Raw genomic sequence first — 23,414 nt, forward strand, 5'->3', positions numbered from 1 at the left:
GTTTGGAAGTGAGTGGGAGTAAAGTAGGCCAAACTGTTTTATAAATATCTCCCAACTCTTGTGATAACACACAGAGAAGCAGCTCCTCGGTGCTGATAGCTACGTTCCTTCTTTCAGACAGATTTTTCTCCTCCGCTCCCTTCAATCGTCATGTTTTGATGTCTGAGAGGGAGACAAAGTTGGGGGAGAAACGTTTTTCTTTTTGGCAGGATTTATTTCTGCTCGCAGATGGAGGCCGGATCAGTTTCGCCGTCCTTCGGCCAATTCAACGTTTGAATTGAACCAATAAACACCAGAGGCAGACCTCAAGAACTCGGGACATGAAAAAGTCTGGCACTCAGTTTAACCGGAATGAAGGAGGACAGACAGACCTGTGGTGAAGCGAGGTTTGACGGGAGGGTCCGAGGCCGGGACGCTGATCGGGAAGGAGGAGGCCGAGGCCGGAGACGACTGGGCCCGGGACAGAGGGCGGTGTCCGGGGAAGGAGATGGACAGGCCGGCTGCTTCCATGGAGGCCTGGTAGTTTCTGAGCTGATGGATTCTCTGCTGCTCCAGCAACAGGGCCTGCTGCTCACAGGCAGAAATCAAGAATCAGGCATCAAGTGTGATCCAATCTACAGCAAGTATGGGATGTTTCAGAAAGCAACAGAACATCTTTGACGTTTTTCATTATATCCTTACAGAATTATAAGGATCTTATAGTCTGACCTTAAAGATGAAATGTGGAAACATTGCTGCAGCTGCAATTTATGGCCAACAGGGGGCAGCCACAATAAATAAAAAAAAGTTCTGATTTTTTTTTTAATTTTTTTTTTTTAGCATTTGTTTGGAGATTAAAGACAAGGAGCTGATTTTTTTTCCCCAGGTCAACATCTTCATCACTCAGCACCAAGAAGGAGACTTCACATGCTCCTCTACCTGTCTGAAGAGCAGCTCCTGCTCCGCCTGTCGCTCCCTGTGCTGCTGTATGGCCTCCTCCTGCAGCTCCTGCGGGTCGGGCGGCTCCTGCTTGATGGTGACCCCCGGCGGCAGGGCCCCCCCTCCCCCGTCCTGGTGCTCCCTCAGCTCCTCCTCCGTCTCCTCTGGGTGGCTCTGGTGCTGGCGACCCACGGGCGACTCGCTGGGCTTGGCCATCATCTGCAGAAGGGAGGGAGTTTATTTCACAATAAAACAGCAGGATGTGACAAATCCCCTCAGACGTGTGAGGCTGCATTCAGACAAATCAAATTCCTGGCATATCGCTCCTTTCTCTCCAGCATTCTTCTTTTAACGAGCTTAATTTGGATTACTCAGTCAGATTGGTGTCTTGCTCGTTTCAAACCTACCCGCGGTAATTGAATGTGAGTGGCCGCTCTGCTGACTGTACTCCGGGGCGAAATGTGTCTCGTCGAAAAAAGAAAAAAAAAAAAAAGAGAGAGAGACATTCCGCGCTCCCCGCCGCGCCGCTTTTCATCGCTTCACTCTGGGGAGCTTTGCCGCTTAAGTGATTCGGGCGCCGGCTGACGCGAACCATTCGACATTCACTTTCAAGGCTGCAGAGAGCTTGATGCCGTACAGCATAGACGAGAACTTGTTTGTAGGAAGTCTCAAGAGTGCTCCAACTACAGGTGTGTGTGTGTGTGTTTGTGTGTGTGTGTGTGTGTGTGTGTGTGTGTGCGTGCCCCTGGGCTTCTGGGTCCCCTGGCACAGCGCCGACGCAGCATTGACGTCAGAGCCCCCCCCCCCCTTCTGTCCCCATCTCTACTGTTCTTTTCTACTTTGCATCCAAACAACCCCCCCCCCCGTGCTCTACTTTCCCAGAAACATCCTCTTCATGTTTAGTTAATCAGTTTATTATATGACAAGCCGGAGTGGGGCATTCGCTGGAGTCTCCTTTTGAAAAGTAACTCAAGTGACGCGTCGATGTTTTTTTTTCCCAAAGTTGTAGCTGCTTGATTTCAACCGGCCGACAGACTCATCTGAGTGGGCATTCAACTCCTAAATCAATCTTCAAACTGTCCCATCATCTTTCGCTTCTTTCTTGGAGAAGCAAGTTCATCTTCAACACCGCAAAAAGAAGGAGAACAAAAACAGAACAAAAACAGTAGGGTGTTTTTTTTTTCCTTTTTGCCGGAGGCTGTAAGAGAGAGTTTTGCCACTGGAGAGCTCCGAAACATATGAAGGATAGAAAGATAGAAAGAGGGAGAGAGAGAGAGGGGCAGAGCCAGAGGGGAGGAGGAGGAGGAGGAGGGGGAGGAGGAGGAAGGAGCAGGAGGAGGGGGGGAGGAAGAGGAAGGAGGAGGGGGTAAGGAGGAAGAAGAGGAGGAGGGGGAGGAGGGAAGGAGTAGGGGGTGAGGGTAAGGAGGAGAGGGGAGAAGGTAGGAGGAGGAGGGAAGGAGTAGGGGGTGAGGGTAAGGAGGAGAGGGGAGAAGGTAGGAGGAGGAGGGAAGGAGGTGGAGGAGGAGGAGGAGGGGGGAGAGGAAATCCCTAGTTTCATCCACCCACTTCTCCTCCAGCAGGCACTCTGCTTGAATAGGTAAACGGCAGCTCCTCGCTTCCTCTCTGACCATATAAGGCAGGAGGCTTCCGCTCTGTTGCTATGGCAGCGTGCGGTTACCTCAACCACGGTAACCAAAGATTCTCTCTCTCACACACACACACACACACACTGTGCTATACGTGTTAACCCATACCTGCCTCCGCCTACTTATGAAACAAAAATACTACAAGATGTCCACACACACTCACAGCTCTCACGGTGCCACACACACACACACACACACACACACACACACACACACACACACACACACTACAGCAGCTCCCGTGGCGGCCCACGCTGGCTTCCTGTCCTCAATAATAAATCAGTGGATTTGAAGGCGATGTCAGATCTGTGTCCTCTTCTGTCACCTGCAGTCACGTGACGGCCGTCTTAACACCAGGAAGTGCGGCTGGTGAGCGAACCCTCGAGGACCAATCGAGACCTGAATCGTGCCTGTGGTGAGACGCGGCGATCCTGCACGATCGAGGCGAGGCCAGGCGATCCCTCTGCAGTCGCGAGGAATGTGGCACGCAGGCAGTCCGTCATGTTTAATGATAACGCTGCACAGCATTAACAGAGGCGCTCCTGTGTATATTTACTGCAGCCCCTCTTTTATGATCACTCGCTCTGCTGCGAGTCTGCATCATTCGACGGCTTTATAGGCTAACGAAGTTAATTAAAGCTATGAAATGAAGAGGAAGTGAGATCCAATCACAAGCGCTCAGGTCTGGAGATGAATTTCGAGATGCATGTTAACAGGATCGTCCTCTATTATTTGGCTCACCAGGTCTAGTCAGGGCCACGCCTGTGCTCCTCACCTTGTTGATGTGGAGCTGCTGCTGCTGGAACTGCTGCTTGTGCTTTTCCAGGAACTGCTGGTGCTGCTGCTGCACCACCAGCTGCTGCAGGGCCAGCGCCTGGGCGTGAGCCTGGGCGGTGCTCCCCTGGGGCAGAGGGGCCGACTGGGTGCGTCCCAGAGGCCTGTGCTGCCGCTGCAGCTTGGCCATGGAGGCGGCCGGAGACATGGACAGGCCGCTCACACCTGAGGGAGAGGGACGAGGGAGGCAGAGTGTAAAGTGAGACGCACGAGGAGGAGGAGAACAGAGAGGGCATTGTTTGAGACTCAACCAATTAACCGTTAACCTCTGAGACACTGATTCAATTCACTGTCATGGAAACAATCTGAATATTAAATCATGCAGCGGAGTAATGCATTCCCTTCCATGTGTGTTGTTCTGAGCTCTGTGTTCACACTTCCTTCACATAAAAAAAAAAAAAAAAAAAGGCAGAGCGCGCCGGCCGCCGCCGCCTGCTGCAGACGCTCTCGACTACTCATCGAAAAACGACAGGACAAACGAAGACGAAGTCAACATTTTTGAAGCAGCTGACGAACACGGTTGACGAGCGCGACTTCCAATCCAGCATCGAAAGACGCTGGAGACGCCGCGGTGCAGCGCGAGCCGAGAAGAAATATTCTGCTCGCACTCTTACGGGTGTTGGGCCTTAAAATTAGCAAACAGATGTATTTGTGAACCCGAAAAAAAAACGGCCATCTGCGCTGCCATACCGCCGTCCTTTCATTGTGACGATAAGAGGCGAGAAAAGCGAGCAGTTGGGTCCGTTTACAGAGAGAAACAGACTGGGTCGAGGCTGGGAGATGATCTGAGAAGCTTGATTGAAAATATCAGAGAAAATGACATGATTACTTGAGTGTTTTGTTCAATTGTTTCTCTGACGAAGGAAGAGCGCGGCGCCCCTCTGGGTATGAAGAGGCTCTTTCAGACGGTTAAATACACGCCTGTTCATTGTGCGAGCTCAGAAACATCTTCCCCTGTGCTCCGAGCGGGCACGCGCTCGTCCTCGGCCCAACTCTCCACCGCTTGTTTTGTTACACACGGACATGCGGCTCCGTGCGTCATGGCCCATTCACTGCCGATGCCCCCGCGCAATGGTAGTCAATGAAAGAGCCGATGGGAAAAGGGTGCACAATGCTAGCATGTCACACTTTCTCTGCGTACGCTATATGAAAGGAGCTCATTAGTATGAGCAAATGAATGGACATCTGTCAGTGAGGGGGCAAACAGGGGACAGCCGCACGAAGCGAAACTCATTCACATTTTCCCCCCACTGTGTTTTTCTCGCTAATCATAAATTAGAGCGCTAAATGCGTTCGTCATGTTGAAGTGGACGTGACTGAAGAAAAATAGATCACAGCTGACCAAATGTACCATCACCATATAAAACAAAGATCCCCTGTACCAAGAGGACCTGGTGAGGTGTTAATATTTCAGTGTGCAGTGATTTTGATTCACAGCTGCTTCATCTTTTCTCCATTTAATTTTTTTTTTTTTTTTGGAAGGTTTCAGTCCTTTCTGATTTTTTTCTGCGGTTTTCTCCCAAATGTTCAGACTCACACTCTGCATATTGTGTCTCTCATTGGATTAAAGGAGCAGGAGTGAGTAGAGAAGGGGGTCTTTTTCAAACCATCCACTACACCCTACCCCTCCGTTTGCGTGTCCACGTGGAGAGCCCGCCACATTAAGCCCGTCCCAAAACCAATTAGCGGGGAGCGGTGGTGGGTTATAAAACCCTCCACCAGCGAGAGCTTTCATTGAAGGCAACCTGTTGTTTAAAAATGACAATAAATAAATATTAAATTATAAATTACAGTAAAGGTCGTGGGCTCCATCTGATCGTTTTGCCAAGTCTACACTAAAAATAAAAATAATCTACATAAAGACTTTGACTGAATGTATTAGGTACATTAATAATAAACCGTTTCCTCAGGATGCCGCTGAGAAACCATGGTAACACACACTTCCTGTTTCCGCCTGAGAGAGGGAAGTTTGTCTACCCTACACCTGGATGGAGGGTGTGAGTGTGTCGGGGTCCAGAGGGTTAATTACGAGTGTCTTCAGTCAGACTTCTCCTACCTGTCACCAGGGGGCTCTGTGCTGGACTCTGCTCCATCAGAACCATGTGTTGGAGGAGTGGGCTGTGTGCACCGTGCCCGCCTGTTCCAGCTCCAGCCTCAGCTAGGTAGGGGGTCAAGTGGCCGCCGGAGAGAAAGGGGGGGCTGAGTGAGAGAGCCGGCTGCAGACCTCCATCCTGCTGGGCTGAAGTCACCTGGAGGGGGAAGCAGAGGTGGAGTCATCCGCTAAAAGTTCACAGCATAAATAAAAGAATGGGATCTGTTAGTGATTTGGCAAGAGGCGACTCCTTACATTGGAAGCAGCCGTGGCGGTGGCGGTGGCGGGCAGCCCCAGGGTGATGTTTGGTAAGGACGGTGAAGTGTAGAGGGACAGCTGGTTAACGGAGCCGCGCTCGGCACCGCTGCACAGCCGCTGGGCCAGAGACGCCTGGGAAGCACATTTTAAATGATTCATTCGGAGGGTTTGCGGCGAGAAGGAGGAACAGCGCCGCGGCGGTAGATGTCCACACATGAGGAGGGAGCTAGTGGCGATGTGAAATCGTCACGGCGACAAGCCTCCTCCACACCGCCTGAGTGCTCCTAATGGATGCCGCAAATAGCTTCTTGGCTGTCTCCCTCCTCTGCACGCCATCATGTCCCTCTCTGTAGGTGCTACAGGCTGCCATGTTCATACGCTAATCAAGCTGCAGCATTTGTTTATAATTTCGCCTTAAGTAGACTCTCTCTCTCTGCAGGTGCTGCAAAGTCTGCCTTTGTGCCGACCGAATGAGTGCTCATCCTATACTAAGGCTTTTGAGCTGAGGCTGTCTCGCTGATGTTTTGTGCCATAATGCATAAATTAACTCATGATTTCAAGGTTTTTCTGCCTTGAAAAAGAAAAAAAAAAGCTTTAACATCCACTCTCTTTCCTGCAGGGGAGACATTCATCAGAATTATGGAAAAAGGAATTGATGTGTTAAGTTTTTGCACAAGCAAAAGGCCTAAAAAAAAAAACCATCCCTGATTTTGACTTTAAATGTGGAAGTTAAGGCTCACGTGACGAGTTAGGGAGTAAATCACTGAAGGAATTGATCGTATTCTTCCTAGTCTGTGTTGCACTTGAGTTACCTCTGTGTTGTTGCAGACCGACACAGTGATGCCGTTCTCATTGGGGATGTTGTTGGAGCTGTTATTCGGGGAGCTCGGGCCTGAGCCTGGGGCGCTGCTGCACGCAGAGTCTGAAACAACACGCGCACTCGCATCAAGCTCCTTTTTTGTTGTTTGTAAACCACACTCACAAAGTCTGCGCCGGTCTCCCTCACCTGCCATGTCGAGTGAGCGCTTCTTGGCGGTGGTGATGGGGCTGTCTCGGCGGCGCAGCAGCGGACTGCTCCTCCGCTCGCTCACCTTCTGCTTCAGCCTGGAGCGAAGCTTCAGGTTTGGCTCCGAGGCTGAAAGAAAGATGAGAGTGTCAGACACGATGATCGAGTGATTTATTCACGCCCAGTGAGAAAGCTGATCAGCGACAGAATTTGGTGGAATAAACAGAAGAAAAAAAAACACTTTTCAACTTATTACGGCAACATTTGTTTTATAGTAAAGCAAATCCAAAACTGATCGTGAGCCTTCCTTGTTGTATGCGAGTTCTGCTTTGCAAATATTTTGCGCCTGATCGCACACGTCTGCTGGATAAAGCTTCCTTTCCTGACCAACTTAAAAACTGTGCGAAGGTTTGAGCACTTCACCCGAGTCAAACCGTCTGGAGTCTGGGGCTCGATCGTGCTTCGGATCACCTGGAGGCGAGGACGCTCTTTGTGCTTTCAGAGGGTTGACGGTCTGTCGTCACACTACATGTAGAGTTAATAAGGCACACGTGGATCTGATCATCTTTTGTTCTGTGCAGCTTTGAAAAAGATCAAAAGCGACAAGCGGAGAAATGAAATGACAGCAGATCAAACCTTTTTACGTTTCATGACTCTTGTTTCGTCTACGACAACCTTCTTCAAGCCTCGTTGATGGTGAACAGATAAAGCTGACGTGAGCTGCAGAGGTCCACGCACTGGTCGGTCACGGAGCGCCGCCTTCCACGCATCTCCTCGGTTATAAAACCTGCACGACTCCTCCCTCTCGCTCACCTGCCAAAATCTGATCCACTTTCCCCAACAAGGCCGAGGCTCAAAAGCAATCAGCTCAAATCTGTTAGCCATGTCTGAATGGCTAAAGGCCTCTGGGACTTTTGTGTGCACTGTGACCGACTTGTGAATGGAGAGAAGAGAACGGCATGTCACCTTGGCTCCGGCCATGAGGCTAACGCTTTGTTTACTTTGCCCTGCCAATCAAGTGGCGGAGGATAATTCCACTATTCATTATCCAATTTTTAATTACCAAAAGAGGCCCGACTACACAGTGGTGCACCACTAACCCTGATTGTGACACAACCAGATTAATCTGCGACTGGGTGCTCTTGCTTTAAACGGACGCCACCGACGCTGACTAAATCCCTCGAACCAAAACTTCAGAGGAAAATCCTTTTATGAAACATTTCATCCGAATATGAAGATGTTCCTCTTTCCGCCTTTCCGATCATGGCAGATTAAAATAAACGTGCAAAAAAAAAGAAGAAGAAGAAGTGTGAAGATTCAATGAAGGGCCAGTGGGAGCCAAACCAATTGACGTGGGTGGAAGTCTGTGGAGCCAATTATCAACAAAACGAGATTGTGTTCAGGTTCATTAACCTCGCTCTTAATTATTTTAAACAAAAACCACGACAGTTTTCACCAGGGGGAAATTTGAATCGCTTTGTAAATCTAGACTAAATAAAACTTCTAAGAAAGTAAAAAAGAAGCTGTCCATAGGTCCAAATACTGAGTACTGGCTGTTATCTGAATAAGATCTTTATTATTTCCTCTTTTCAGATGAGCTGAGAAAATAAGACTTCATGCTTCACAGCCTTTACATACTGTAGGACATGAGGGCTATTATGGGAGCATGAGCGCATACAATCACACATGATATCAGTGCACAGATGGTGCATTGTCACCCTGTTAAAACAGGCCTGTATTCACATGTCGGCATGTTGCTGTGTATAAAGGCGGAGCTGCTCAGTCCGGTCTCCTGTCGCCATTGTGTCCATGTGAAGGCCTGGCTGCCCCAGTTAGGTTGTGTAAAATGCCCACATGTACTCATCAGTGAAAAGAGGGAATATAGGGTCAGAGTGCGTTACAACTTTCCCAGCCCATCTGCAGCTTTCTGGTGCATTCATGTGAATGTGAGTATGCACTCCACACAGGGAAGATCGTAAGATCATGAGATACTTTTTATTGCCTGTGTACTAAGAGCTAAAGATGTGAGAAGATCCCGTTTGGATCAGGTTTTCATCAAACACTATTATCTCCTCTACTCTCACAATAATCACAGCAAGGGAAGCAGTAAAGTTATGATGATGAAACGACATCAAACCCTACTTTGATATCATCTATAAAGGTAGCCATTAGATCGATCTATATTGCCTCCATATTCCCTCATTTACATTGTTAGTGGCAAAGTCCATCATTCTGTGTGTGCAGAGTGCCTCGCCTAGCGGGTAAGGTCGAGCCCCACGTGCGGAGGTCATGCTCCTCCGACGGATGTGGCTCCTTTTCTCCTCGATCCACACTGCTCTAAATAAAGCTCATCGGTGCAGCATCAGCAGTAATGTTGTTTCTGCTCCAGACCACAGCGATGTGAGACGTAGCTCACCTGGAGAGTGGCTCTTCATTCCAGTCCATCGACATTTGAACCATCAGGTTTGTCTTGAAGAGACAGATCCAGGAGGAGCGCCACTTCTCATTCAATTCAAGCGGCGCTGGTTCAGTCGTCTGCTCGGGATGACTTCCCCATGCCGCCGCTTCAGATTCAGATTCTGACGACTTTATTTATCAGGACGCCGAATGTCTTCGCGTTTTATACGGTTATATTGGCCGCACTAGTATATAGGGTGAAAATGAATAAAATAACAAAATTGAACAAAATTATTTTGCGCCCAATTTTACGCAATAGATCTTAAGCGACTTTAAGTTTGATCTCTTGTCCTACTGATCTGAATCTGCTTTTAGTAGGAGTCTACATCTGCACAGAACTTCTTTCATGTCAAAGGTCGGGATTAAGGATGCACAAAAGAGCGCTGTTTGACCATTGCTGGGAACCCTGGTTGCCAGTCCTCCTGTTTTATGGCCAGGCGGTGAAATAAAAGAGCCTCTAACCTCCCCAGAGCTGGCATTACCATAAGTAAACCCCGCAAAGCACGTCATCGCTGTGGGCAAATATCAGGGTGGCACAGGTTCTCCCCTCTCTTGCAGCCGAGCACAGTCATAAGCTTTGTAGAAATCGAGGGACAAACTGACAGTCCAGAGTCGATCTGGTCAATTCTCGTGTCTTTCTTCCCATATATGAAGCTCGCTTTTTGGACTGAGGCATCATGGTGCCTTCTTCTCTTGCTGTCTTTGGAAAAAAAAGAAAAAAAACTTCAATTTTTCAGCCTCAAACATTTTCCGTTCCAAGAAAAAAAAAAAAAAAGTCTTGAGCTCTTTCAGATGGTCGATGAAGTCACAAAATGCTCATCTTCCACTCTCCAATCTTTTTGATCATCACTCCTCATTTTCACTCTTTTTTTTTTTTTTCCTCCATCTCTCCTCTTCCTCCTCTCTCAGGGTGGACCGTGGCTGTGTGTATCCAACAGCCCAGAGGCTCAGAGTCGACGGGGCTGCAGCGCTGGCTGTCGCCTCCTGCCGCCGTGCTAAGTGAATAATTGCACTGGAAGAGACGACCGCCGCTTCACGCCGCCGCCACCGCCACCGTACACATACAAAGCTGATTTGACTCGGAAAAGGCGTCTTTAGTCGGCGCGAAGAAGCCTAGATAAAGGATTTGCAAAAAAAAAATCCACCTTTTTCTAATGTTGCAGCTCCGATGACTATTGACCAGACCTGTCACTCATTTTAAAGAGAATCCAAGCACACTGCAAAGATACAGCTCATAATAAAAGCAGCACCTTCACTGGGCTCAGAGGGACTCTATAAATATAATGCAACGGCACAGCTTCCTTTAAAGATAAAGAACCAGAAGAGACGAGTGAAAGGGAGAGTAAACAGAAGGGAGTCCCCATGTGTTTACTGTGTGTGTGTGTGTGTGTGTGTGTGTGTGTGTGTGTGTGTATCATAAGCTTAACAGAAAGAAGACACATTGCTGCTGTGAATTACCAGACCCAGAGCTATCAAGCAGATTGAAAACAATAAAGGACCAAGAATAGAGCCCTGGGGAACCCCAAAAGTAATTGTTGCATTACTAGAAGAGATGATGAAGCCCTTGATTCAAAGCCGTCAGAGGAAGTTTGTTTTAATATGCAATAACCAAACAAATGAAGGGCAGACAAAATACTACAGCAAAACGTGTAAAAAAAATCTCTGCCGATTTTAATTAAAATCTGTAATTATGAACGCTGTGAGGGTCAAGATCCTGACTGTTCTGAAGGATAGGTAATCAAAAACAAACCCCCGAGATGAAGAATTCTTCAAACAACAACAAACGTCATGTCTTCAAATGGTACAAACCTCTCTCACTCTGTTGAACTCGTGAACCACCTACGCTTCCACTCTCTCAAAGACTCTCCTGTGGAGGATGCTGGGAGGAAACTGACAGCCTAATGTGGTTGTGACTAACACAGCCGAGCCCTGATGCCTCGTCTAAATAACGCCGGAGGTGAGTTTGCAAAGAAGCTACCGGACGTTAGGATCTCTCGTACGAACAAATGTGCCAGCGTGCATTTACCGGTTTTACGCAGAGGGAAGTCATCGCGCGGGTTGTAGACACCCAGCACAGGGTGGTTGTAGGTGGAGACACCAGTCTGTGGAGGCGAGCTCTGGTCCAGAGAGCTGTGCTGGGTTTTGCTGTAGAACAAAAACACAAATACCAAGTTTTTAAAGACACTACCAGGAAATCATAAATATGTTTCCAAGGGCAAAAAAACCCCCACAGGACATAATGCCTAAAAGAGTAATCCTCCCAATGTAACTAACTTCATGGCTGTCAAAGATCTGTATGATTAACGCATCATGCAAATCCCTTGGCAAGGCCTGCAGACATGTGCTGCCATCTGCTCAGAATAAGGTGGTGTTTGTAGGAAAAGTTAAGCCGAGTTGGCTCCGGACCAAATGCATGTTCCCGACGAGTGGACGTACACTCTGCTGTCCCAAAACGAGGGGGGGGGACAAAGACGAGAATGTTTACCTCACAGTGGGCTGTTCAAAGTCCTGTGGGTGTTTTTATTACACATTAAGAGCATGTAACATTATGTATTTGCATTTTGTGGCGTGTTTTTATAGTGGAATATAAAATGCAAATAATTCACAGTGTTTGAATATTTTAAACTCCTCACGGAACTTTTTTTGGTAACTATTTGTGCAGCATGAAGCCTCGGTGCTTTTCGTTCTCAATGAGGGACTCGCTGACTTTGATCGTCATTGTTCCAAATATGAAAGATCTTTGTTGCTTGTGTTCCAGTCCGCCTCGTAATCCTCGTTTGCTCTCTTCAGCCTGCCTTTGAATTTTTTATTTTATTTTAGTTTATTTTTTTATCTCGTCTGAGCCAAATTTCTTTGAACGTTTTGAAGGATCTGTGGGAATCAGATTAAAAAGTGTTTCATCCAGGTTACGTCCATCTTTCGCTCTGCACAAGCAGACAACGTCGATATACAAACTGATGACTTGGAGAGCTTGACGATCAGATTCTTTACACACGCTCGATTTGTCACGCAAAAAGTGTCACCGAGAGACGACAAGAGCATGTGATGGGCGACTTGAACAAAGAGAAGCCGCACACCTGCAGAAGGGCCTTCAGAGACGCAACAATAAACATTCAAGGCCGAGCCTGTGGACGTAAGAAGCCCCTATCATCAGGTTGTAATATCCTGCTGTCACGTGCGTGTGCATGTGCAATTGGTGAGCGTGCATGTGTCTTTGTTTTATGACCCTGCTGCATCCGTCGCTCAGTCGGGCTCACACAGTGTGGCAGGTGAGAGAGAGACAGGAAGCTCTGTGACACATTAAGACACAAACTAATACATTATTCATCGGCTGTCAGAGAGGGAGAATTACCATCCAAACTTTTAAGGATCTCCGACTGTATCCCACCGCTGACAATCATGAGTAAGAATGGAGATGGAAACACATGCAACAAAGTCTTTCCTTTACTCTCTGATGCAAACCATCATCTGTGAGTGCAAAGCACCATCTAAATGCATCGATACACCTTCTGTTCCTTATTATTCAGAAAGTGATCCTTCCTCACCGGTACCAATACGGAGCGTCATTGGGGAGGCCTCCTTGGTTGAGGCTGCGCTGGGCGAGAGCCTTCTTCTTGTTCAGGACAAACTCCTGGAGCCGCATCTTCACCTCGGTGCTCGCCACGGCGCCTGGAGGAGCGAGACGGAGAAGAAAGTGAGGAAAAAGCTCCACGAACACCCTTCAGAAAGTGTCTGAGGAGGAGCTCTTCAATCCGGACCGACCAGATGTTCAGCTTGATCTGGAGCATTCATTCATTAGCTCCTTCTTAAAGCCAGCAGGATGTCCAGATGTGCTAGGGTATGACATCATCTCTCATAAAGAGACAACAAATGAAAACCCAGGGCGATCCTGGTTCTTCCTCTCACACACACACACACTAGACACACACTCGCACGGATGCAGCCTCGCTCTGTGGCCACTTTCATACAGTGCGTAAACTGCTCTCAAGGACTCCTGTCCGCTGCCTTTCAATGAACTGTTGAGAGACATCCAGCAGCGCGGCTCGGCTTAGCCCCCGCGCCAAGGCCACCGGCTAATAAAGCTCGTTTACCGCTGTAAATACACTACACCTCCAAGTCAAACGGAAAACACACACACACACACGCGTGCTGACATTTGAATCCACAAACGCACACACTGTGAACACTGACCCCAACACTTGCGCTTTGACTGTTTGAATGAAAAGTCCCCTGTAAAAATATTGCGATGTCGAGAGTTCACATTAAGGCTGAAGACGTGTCGTCGTTTTTCTAAAAATCGAGCTTTCAAGTCGACGCGCTGCATCTCAGTCGGTGACTTACTCTCCTGTCCCCGCTCCTTGTTCTTCAGCAGCTGCAGCTTCTGCTCCCTCTGCTGCTTCTCCAGCTCCTGCTCCAGACGGTGGTTCTCCATCTTCCTCTGGTGCTCCAGCAGCTCCTGCTGGTGCTTCAGCGCCAGGAGCTCCTGCTGCTGCTGCACGAGGAAACAACAAATAACATGTCAGCAACAAAAAAAAAAAATACGTCACTCTTCGTTTGTCCGTTTGGGACAGAAGCTGTTTGGTCAAATGCAACTAAATGTTTCCCCCTGACTTTATCCAGACTCCATGTTAAGAGTTCATTATGGAGTCCGGGCGAGCAGATGTGTGGGGGTAAAAGTGAAATAATTCATCGGTAAGTTAGACTATGACTATGCCATCTTTGTGCTTGTAATACAGCAACGACTGCAGGATCACAACACTCCCTCCAGCTAGCTTCGTGGTGATTCTTCCTGAATATCTGCTGCTGCGTTCTCACGTCTAAATGTGTGAACCCGAACGCCAGGTTTGTAACACACCTAAATGCCCATTTTAGAATCACAGCAGCATCTGTTTCTAACTTTGACTAAAGCAGTCGTAGGCAACTTCTTCACTGACTTTAATTCATTATTACTTCTATTTGCGTTCCACTTCCATTCTGCTGAAGTTTCCATCTGATATCATGAATAAAGACATCTGTTTAAAGCAATAAAATAAAAACCTTTGCAATCTTTTAAAACCTCAGGCCACAAGCGTAAGCCTTCAGATAATCATAAACAGTTTAACTGCGGCTGAGTCTTCTGAAAGACACACAATGCAATCTGCTCTCTTCCTCGTCGCTCCAGAAAGAAGACAGAAGAGCATCTGTTAAACGCTCTGGATGTTTCAACTGTGTCTTCACAGTTTGTTCTGCAACAAAAAAAGTCCAAAAAATAATTTCCTCATTAAATCCAGAATGTTCTTTCTCGGCGATCATTGAAGCGTCCTTGAACGCTTCAACTCGCAGTGAGTCACCGCGGATAAAAGCGTCAATTAAACGCTCGAAATTCACACAGAAATCTTTAAAATCCATTTCCTCCACCCAAAAACTCTAAACTTTCTTTTAAAGGCGAATCGCAGGTTAGTGCATGAGTGAGAGAGCAAAGGTGAGAGGAAGGGGACGCCTTCTGTTTGCAGATCCTCCATCTTTGTTTTTTTTGCTCTTTCAATCATCATTGGGGATCGAGGACTGAGTGGGTGGGAAGGCCTAAACTAACCACCTCTGACACACACACACACACACACACACACACACACACACACACACACACACACACACACACACACACACACACACACACACACACACACACACACACACACACACACACACACACACACACACACACACACACACACACACACGTTTTAAAGTTTTAGATGAATGTTGCAAAGTGTTTTGGGATCGCTCTCACTTGATGCCAGTTTCCTTTTGTCAACATGTTTAAAATGTGTGTTTGCAGACATTTAAGTGTGTATATGCGTGTGTGTGTGTGTGTGTGTGTGTGCGCGCGCGCAGCGGTGTGTTGCTGGAGGAAAAATGAATAAGCGTGTGTGTGTGTGTGTGTGTGTGTGTGTGTGTGTGTGTGTGTGTGTGTGTGTGTGTGTGTGTGTGTGTGTGTGCGCGCGCAGTGGTGTGTTGCTGGAGGAAAAATGAATAAGTGTGTGTGTGTGTTTGCTGACATTTGAGAGGATGTGTAGGTTTTAATGCCTGTTAGCGGAGTGTGTGTGCGTGTGTGTGTGTGTACACAGAAGCTGTGAATGGGGCTGATTGAAGCCGGGCCTCCCTGCTCAGGTTGTGCGTCACAGGTCTCCACCTGAGTGGTCCTACAGCCCCCCCCCCCCTTTACAAGCCGCGAACAGCATCATTCACCGCTCAGCATCACAACACAAAGCGAGCAGAGGCCATTTCATCTGTTCAGATGTTGAACAGCACGCTCGGAAAAAGACTGAAAACAAACTTCAACAGGAAAAAAAATGAACGGAAGGGGGGGATGAAGGAAAGGAAGAAAAAAAGATAATGGACAAAAAAAGAAGACAGAAAGGGAGGAAGGAGAGGAACATATTAGAAAAACAAGAAGGAAGGAGGAGAGGAAAAAGGGAATTCAAAGGGAGGATGAGAGGAAAAAAAGCTGAAGACAGATGAAGAGAAATGGGGACAACGAGAAAGAAAGGAAGGAAAAAGAAGGAAGGAAGGAAGGAAGGAAGGAAGAAAGAAAGAAAAAGTCAATAGGAGAGTAAAGAAGGAGGAGATGGAGAAGTAAAAAGAAAGGAATAATAAAAAACAAAAGAGTTACACGTGAGGAACTCAAATCCTTACATTCAAACTAACGTAATCCTGCACGCTGCGCTCTAATCTCCGGCCCCCACAATCCATTTTTAGACTTTTTATTCTAAGTCCTGGACAAAAACATGATCAAGTAGTTCAGCTGCATGTGCTCGTACTACAAGTCACATTACAGCTTCAATAATAATAATAATAAAAACAGTGGAATATTTGTGTGTGACATCTCAGTCTGACGGGGGCTGTACGGTGCGTTCAGGGACCCTGAGGTATTAAAACTAAAGAGTGTGGGCGTGTTGATCTAGATCATGAATGTGTAATCCTACCTCGATCTGATATGTGTCATATTCTCAGCGACCCCTGATTCTCTTCTTGTTTCAGCTGTGTTGGTTATTTTACAGGCTGACATTGGGAGTGAGGCTACAACAGGACTTGGAGTTTGACGGCTCACAAGCCAGCGCCGCGAACGTCCCGCCTGGATCCGAGCACGTCGGCGCCATCGCTGTGAAGCGTCCCTGATGTTGAAGCTAATGAAGCCGGAGTGCCTGCTTGCTCTCGACTCGCAGCAGAGAGTGCTTAAAAGCTGCTGCAGAGAGGAGTCTGTTAATGAAGAAGAAGGGCGGCACACCAAATGAAGAGCTGCCTCCGCTTCGTTTGCAAGTTTTATTAAACAGGTTTGGGCGACGAGCCTGGCTGCTTTGATTTTGGACTGTTGCCTCGTGGATTAAGTCAAAAGGAACTCTTTGTGCAGCTTTAACTGTTTGTTTGTTTGCATTGCTGGCCGGCAGCTTTAATTATTGATGATGCTATTTTTCATTGTGAATAAAAGCAAGAGATACTCGATATGCTCCGTCTTTGAGAACGCTTACAGACTGGATATATGAAAGTGTACTTTTTAGTTTGCTCGAGAGAAAATAAACACAAGAAATCTTTGGCCCTGAATCTAATCTTAGATCTTGCTTATGTAGACAGTACGATATGTATCTGCTGCACAGTCTTCCCCTAATTAAAAAGGACTCATGTGGGTTAGCTTGTTGTTAAAGCGGACCTTGATGTGTTCCTGGAGCTGGGCCTCGTGCTGTCGGGACAGCTGCTCATGCTGCCGCTGAAACTCCGCGATGAGGATCTGCCTCTGGATCTGCTGCTTCTGTTTCAGCGTCAGCAGCTCCTGCTGCAGCTGCTGCTCGCGCATGGAGGAGCCCGCCACGCCCCCGCCGCCCGCTCCAGATCCTCCCAGAGAGCCCTGGCCGGGCGACTGCTGGCCGGGCGGGGAGAGCGATGAGACCTGCTGCTGCTGCTGCTGGTGGTGGTGGTGATGGTCCACGCGCAGGTCCATGGGGATGGCTGCTGGGGGGAGACGCAGGGGCAGCGCCGAGTTGATGTCCACTGGAAGACAAGAAGGAGGACAGAGACGTGATGAAACAGATGTGAACACATGCATGTGCAGCAATTTGCAGGCTTACTCTTTTGGACACATTGCGATGCATGGATCGATGGAGGTGATCAAAGAAGATTTCACAACATCCGCATCACATGCATTTATCCCGACAAAACGTGTCGCGCCGTTGAGTGCTTCAGTTTCAGTGAGTCAGGGGTGCACGGGGACAGATTGTTGCAGCTGAATGAGGAGCACATCCAACTGAAGCGAAATGTCATCTCATGCGTCCACCTGCTCGAGGACGCAGAATGAACGCTGGCACCAAACAGCAGCGATCACTGCTGGCACCCGTGTCCGTTTGAATTCAGAGGCACGAAAGGGCTGATTGCAGAGCGGTTCAAAGTTTGAGGAGTAGTCTTTTGTTTTCGGCTCGTCTGTCGCTTCAGGGACATTATTATTGTTTGAAATTAAGCCAGTGAGGGGACGATCAAAGCCCTGATAGTGACTTGCAATTGAGGAGTATTGATTGTGATTGGAGCAGCAATCCCAACACGAACGACCTAAATATTTAAAATCTGTCAAAAGTAATCATCTCTCACGTTGACATCATCAATTAGATGGTTCTTCCACTCTGACCTCTGTCCTTTTAGTGGAATAATCTCCTGATGGGATCAATAAAGGGAATCACAGAAGCCCTGCTGCACACACACCAACTACAACTGTAGCTGCAGTTCTACATGAAGCCCGACACCCGACAAAGGCTGCATTGACCCGGCTCGAGGTCTGCAGCCACCCACAAATCACCGCACAGGAAGCTTCCCAATCACGCCGCTTCCTCACTGTTAAATCTGAATAAATAGGAGGCGATTAGCCGATTATTTACCTACATGTTTGCAGAGAGCGCGGCGACAGCCAGAGATACTCGCCTGGAACTTTGTGCTAATAGAGAGGCAAACACGCCGACGCCGGTGCAGCTAACAGCCGGAGCCAAACAAACGCACGGAAGCACTTGAGACGTGCAAAAAATTTAAAAAAAGGGTGAAACCTACAGAGATTTGTCAGGATTATTTTTAGGATGTCACACTTTACACTCAATCCAAGTGTGAATAAATACAAACTGTGAGAGGAGTAGGCTATAGAACAAGAAAGGACATCTGTGCGTTTAAACCCAGAATTTTCTCAGAAAAAGTGTCGGCCGTCTAATGTGAGGCAAAAAAAAAAAAAAACTGCTCATAGAAGAAGCCAGGCTTAATGGATCCAGGGTGTCATGATATTTTAAAGTGCTTTTCACAGATATAAGGGGAAACTGTCTTTTTAAACACAAACGTCAAAGATTTAAAAAAAAAAATGTAGGTTGACGTCTGAGCCCACAGTTCAAAGTTCGCCAAAGTAAAGAGACAACATCGTAATCAAGACGTATCGAACGTTTCCGTGCGCACGCGATGCGAACGTGTCCGTGCAGCTGAGACGTGCTGCCGGTGAAACGTTGACAAGCAAACATGCGTCACTTTAAAAAGACACACTTGGCTCCATCAGAGAATTTGAAAACTATCTCCGACTTTTGCTGTTGGTTGTGTTTATTCGTTATTCAGGCAAACATTGTTTGAAGTTGTTGCTGTTGAATTCTCCCTCTCTTCCTTTTTTTGCCCCCTCGTACGCGTCTGTGTTTTTCTCACGCACGTTTTGATGCTTTGTTTGTTTTCGTTCACGCTTTACAAAGCTTTACAACGTTGTGGCGACTCCTGCTGCTTCCTCGTCTCTGTTTTTGCGGCGAAGGTTAGGCGCACCCAGGTGGCTTGAGTCATCCATGCTATAGTGGGAGAACACGGCAACAACATGCATCAGGTCCTCAGGGAGGCCGCCTTCATGTGGGGGATGACAACAACACATGAGTCAGATTTGCCTCTGCGGGAATCGGACTAACAAGGTGCTTCGTATTTAGTCAAGAAGCAACAACAGTTGAAGTTTGGCAGACGATGAAACCAGACACGAAGCAGACAAACTCCTACAATGGTGACTCACTCTGTGGAGAAAGCAGAACATTAAATAAGACTGAAAACTTCTCTTTTTTAAAAAAAAAAACTGACAATTGGGCTCACTTCTCCAAAACAGCTCCTTGCTCTGATGTCACTACGAATGCACCTGGCACTTTGCAGATTCAGATCCGGACTCAACATCTCCCTGGCTGTTTAAGAAGTCTGTGATGTGGGCTGACAGTAGCAGGGACTCCATCACAGATAAACAGGTGTTCTGTTTGTCTGGTCTTAAAGGAGGGGTTTGTAACAGGTCATGAAACAGACTGAAATGAGCACTGATGCCTCTCTATGAACCACAACAGGAAATAAATCTGATCACTTAAAGCCGCATCGGACCAATCAATTAACAGCCTTTGTTGACATTTTCTCCTGCAAAGATTTAGTGTGTCAAAGTTAACAGAGGGGTGTTTTTTTTTCAACATGCAGAAGGAGAAAATAAATAATAATAAATAACCCATGTGTCCAGATGGGGGCGCCACGATGTGTGCGAACAGTAGCTTTAAAGTAGTTTGAGCGACAGCAGAAGAAAGCGTGTTAGATCGTCCAAAAGAAAGGAAACGACCAAACTCCACACTTACTGCTCCAATTGTCGCCAATGCAAATACACACACACACACACACACACACACACTCCTCGTACACGATGATACTCAGCTTTATTGATGGTGATGCACGCGAACGCATCTCGTATGGCGCCTCTGTCACAGCACCAGCACTAATTACTTCAGGTGCAAAGGAGGGAGACACAGAAAGACGTACCCATCAGTGCTCTCCTCCTCTTCCTCCTCTCTCTCTTCCTCTTCTCTCGGTCCGTATCACTGCGCCTTCTCCTCCTGGTTCAGTTTATCACATCAGATGACAGCCGATCCCTTTCCTCCCTCTTCCATCTGACTTCTTCTCTTTGCTCCTCATCCCCGCTCCTGTTAAAACCTGATGGGCGTCTACTATCTCTCTCTCTCTCTCTCTCTCCTCCTCCCCTCGTCCCTCGCGAGCCCAGTGGTGACATCACAGGGCAGTCTCAGGCATGCAGGCTGTTTATTCTGCAGCCCTCTGCTTTTCCAGGAACTAACGTCACACACACACACAGTACTCTCTCTCCTCACCCTCGCTCGACCTGCTGTCCTTGCTTCTAAAGGCCAAGGAAAACCCTCCACGCTGGTTGTAGTGCATCAAATATCTCTGCGTCCTCTCACATGCAGCCTCACCCCCCCTACTTATAATAATCTCTCTCTCTCTCTCTCTCTCTCTCTCTCTCTCTCTCTCTCTCTCTCTCTCTGGTGAGGTTTTAATACCGTGCGCTCAAATTCCTGGCCTGGAATTTGCCTGCATTTCCCAAACAAATAAAAACCACAAAATGGTTTCAGGTGACGCCTGAGTGAGGACTTCCCCCCCCCGCATGAAGGCTCCCAACACATCCACACGCCACTGCGGTCCCTCCGTTCTCTCAAACATCCACAGGGAGAGAGGCGCTGGACCGCTGACATGAACACGACTCACACAGTTTTTTCTTGAGGTGACTCCAGACGTGCAGAAAACACAAACACAGAAGCGGTCTGTCAGGTCGTACAAATCTTTGGCCCGCCGAGAAGCCGATTCCACGTACTTGGCTTCCACTCGTCAAAAGATCGACGCTGATATCGGCACGTCTTCGCACACGAGGAGTGACGTCAATCAGCTTTACTGATGCGCGCTGATAGGAGACAGCATGGGGGCGATCTGAGAGATCCAAAACTAAGAGAATCGTGCCGTCTCGGGGCTTCGAGGAATCTTGCACAACTTTACGTGGCTCAACAAGAACAGGGACTTGCAGCTCAATTTCACGTCGTCAAAATGAAAAAAGTCGCCGCTAAAGATCTCGAGCCTGAAGGAACACCTTGCAGTCGTCTCTCTCTTGTGGATGTGGAACATTTGAGATGCATCAGAGAGATCTCAACTGCTGCAATTATCCCACTTCTTCTTTTATTTACAGGATTTTAGTTTTTTTAGTTTTTGTTCTCCTCTCTATCCTGAGTTCCTCTGATCCTGCTCTGCATCCTTCCCTTCCCTACCTCCGTCTCCTCGCAACAAATCACAGTCTGTTTACAAGCCTCCTCAACTCTTATTGCAGGTCTATTTATACCAGACAAAGCAGGAGGAGGTGGGGGGGGGGGGGGGGGGGGGGGGGGCATCTCAGATTTAAGGCTCGGTTCCTCCGACTGCCCGGGCTCCACACTCGTTAGGCTTAATAGATGTCATACTGAGCCGAGCAGAGCCGCCTCGGAGAAATGTGATCTCGCCTTTTAAAGCGTGCAGGAGGATGACAAAGAAGAGGAGATGTTCAGCGCAGGGGTTTCACTGCGAATTTAGCAAGCGGGGCGAAGATGAGAGGCAACAAGTCGCAGCAACTGTTGACGGCGGGGAAACCGCTGCTTCCTGATCGGCCCTCTGCGGGGTTTGGCTTGGAAAGCATCAGCGCTAACTTAGAGCTACTACTTCCCCTCTGATTGTGGCTTCTGAGAAACCCGATTGGGATCTCCTGGCCGTGTCAGAGGAAAAAAAAAAGAGAGAGAGAGAGAGGGAACGTGGAGGGCGTGACGGAGGGACGTGTGGAGGTGCAGCGAGTCTTGTTCTGCAAACGTGCACGCTCGGACTTGTCACCGTCTCGGCGACGTCATACAGGCAGCGTGCAGCGCCAGAGCTGAGAGGGAGTCGGAGACATAACACGCGGGGCTGGAAGGTGGACGACGTGTGGAGGTCGTGTACGTGCAGTACGTGTTTGTTCAGAATGAGAGTGGACACCAACAAACCCAAAAAAAAACTCCTCCTGAAACAACACTTTCATATCAATCTGTTGATTCATTCATCACCTAAGGATCTAACTATGTCCTTGTTCCAGCTTTCGTGGTCGTCCTTTCCTGTCCACACATTAAAATGCAGGATTTTCTTTGACTTGCGTTCGAGGACAAAAGGAGCCAATGAAGACTTCCTGTCCTTGGCGAGAGATCAAGTTCACGGCCCAATAAATCAGAAGGAAAGTTCGAGGTGTCGAAAAAAGTAGCATCAACTTCGTGACGCTCCCTCCACCTCTGCTGTTACCAGAACACAGTGCAGCATGTGGAGTGCATCCACACACCCCCCCCCCCCCCCCCCCCCCCTCCCCTCCCCTCCCCTCCCCCCCCCCTCCCGGACGCTTTGTATTCAGGACAGCAGCTTTTAAGAATATCTGATCAAGTCACCCCGGTGGACTTCAATATTTTAGCAGTGTAGCGTAGCTGGGGGGGGGGGGCGCGTGGAAAATAACCCCGTCGCCGACTTGAGCACACGTGTAAGGCTTCAGGAAGCTCGGGGACGAGAGGGAGACGCCTCAGGTCGAAGTGAAGAAGAAGATGAAGTTGCTCCAGAGCAACAGGCTGGCTGAACTCTAAAGAGTGGAAACTGTTTGAGAGCGTCCATCATGAAATCAGACTCATTTCTCCTTCAGCGTGACCATCTGTGCCCCTTTTCATTTCATTCACCGCTTCGCCCTCTTCCCCTCGTGTCATTTTGGAGCTGCATGTGGAGAAAGCGTTGGTGATGTGTTTGGATGCACGTGTTCGGGATGTTCCGACCTTTGAACTCGTCTCGGGAACTTGCAGCCAAAAAAAAAAAGAAAAAAAAAAACCCAGCTCCGAAGTGCTTCCGGTGTTGCTGTGTTGACTCAATCGTCACGAGACGTCCCGACAACAGTTTCATACAAGCTCCCAAACAGACTGCTGACATTCAGGGGGCTGCGTTTTCATTCAACAACACGGCACTGTGAGATAACTGTAAAACAACGACGGAGCGAGCATGGAATTTTTTTTTGTCAACGGTAAATGAAAATATGAGTCATAGGGCTGCACGTGTGTGAGGACACTTAAACAGCCGGACGGTCGCCCGTGCATGCAAAGTGACACAGGATGTGGTTCATAGTAAAATCATGTAAGTGCACATGAACACAGACTTTGCTTTCACATGCACACACTGTAAACACACACACACACACACAGAGAGAGAGAGAGAGAGAGAGAGAGAGAGAGAGTCCAACCTGTTGGGATGTGGTTGAGCGCCGACGTCTTCAGCACCTCCAGCTGCTGCTCCTTCCCCAGGATCCCCTCTGTGGGAGAGATAGCACACTCCGCTTCAAATATTG

General features: G+C 48.1%; 2 protein-coding genes across 5 annotated transcripts in view; one reads left to right on the plus strand and one right to left on the minus strand.

The window, feature by feature from the left end:
- LOC306818472 (histone deacetylase 4-like) overlaps positions 1-23,414 on the minus strand; it is a 42,425-nt gene that overhangs the window by 6,144 nt on the left and 12,867 nt on the right. The window contains exons 3-14 of one of the 4 annotated variants that reach the window (XM_079336079.1): positions 23,310-23,378; positions 16,899-17,236; positions 13,553-13,703; positions 12,757-12,880; positions 11,238-11,356; positions 6,755-6,883; positions 6,561-6,670; positions 5,746-5,880; positions 5,455-5,647; positions 3,340-3,563; positions 919-1,137; positions 372-567 (exon numbers count right to left, since the gene is read on the minus strand). In XM_079336079.1, the coding sequence (XP_079192205.1) occupies positions 372-567; positions 919-1,137; positions 3,340-3,563; positions 5,455-5,647; positions 5,746-5,880; positions 6,561-6,670; positions 6,755-6,883; positions 11,238-11,356; positions 12,757-12,880; positions 13,553-13,703; positions 16,899-17,236; positions 23,310-23,378 (2,007 nt within the window). Of the gene's footprint in view, positions 1-371; positions 568-918; positions 1,138-3,339; positions 3,564-5,454; positions 5,648-5,745; positions 5,881-6,560; positions 6,671-6,754; positions 6,884-11,237; positions 11,357-12,756; positions 12,881-13,552; positions 13,704-16,898; positions 17,237-20,023; positions 20,207-23,309 lie in introns of those variants that run through there. The other 3 variants (XM_079336078.1, XM_079336081.1, XM_079336080.1) reach the window with 3 other exon arrangements.
- The window catches only part of slc19a1 (solute carrier family 19 member 1), an 84,444-nt gene that overhangs the window by 2,849 nt on the left and 58,181 nt on the right, over positions 1-23,414 (plus strand). The window lies entirely within an intron of this gene.

This window comes from Symphodus melops (genome assembly GCF_947650265.1).
Source record: "Symphodus melops genome assembly, chromosome: 23".
NCBI lineage: Eukaryota > Metazoa > Chordata > Actinopteri > Labriformes > Labridae > Symphodus > Symphodus melops.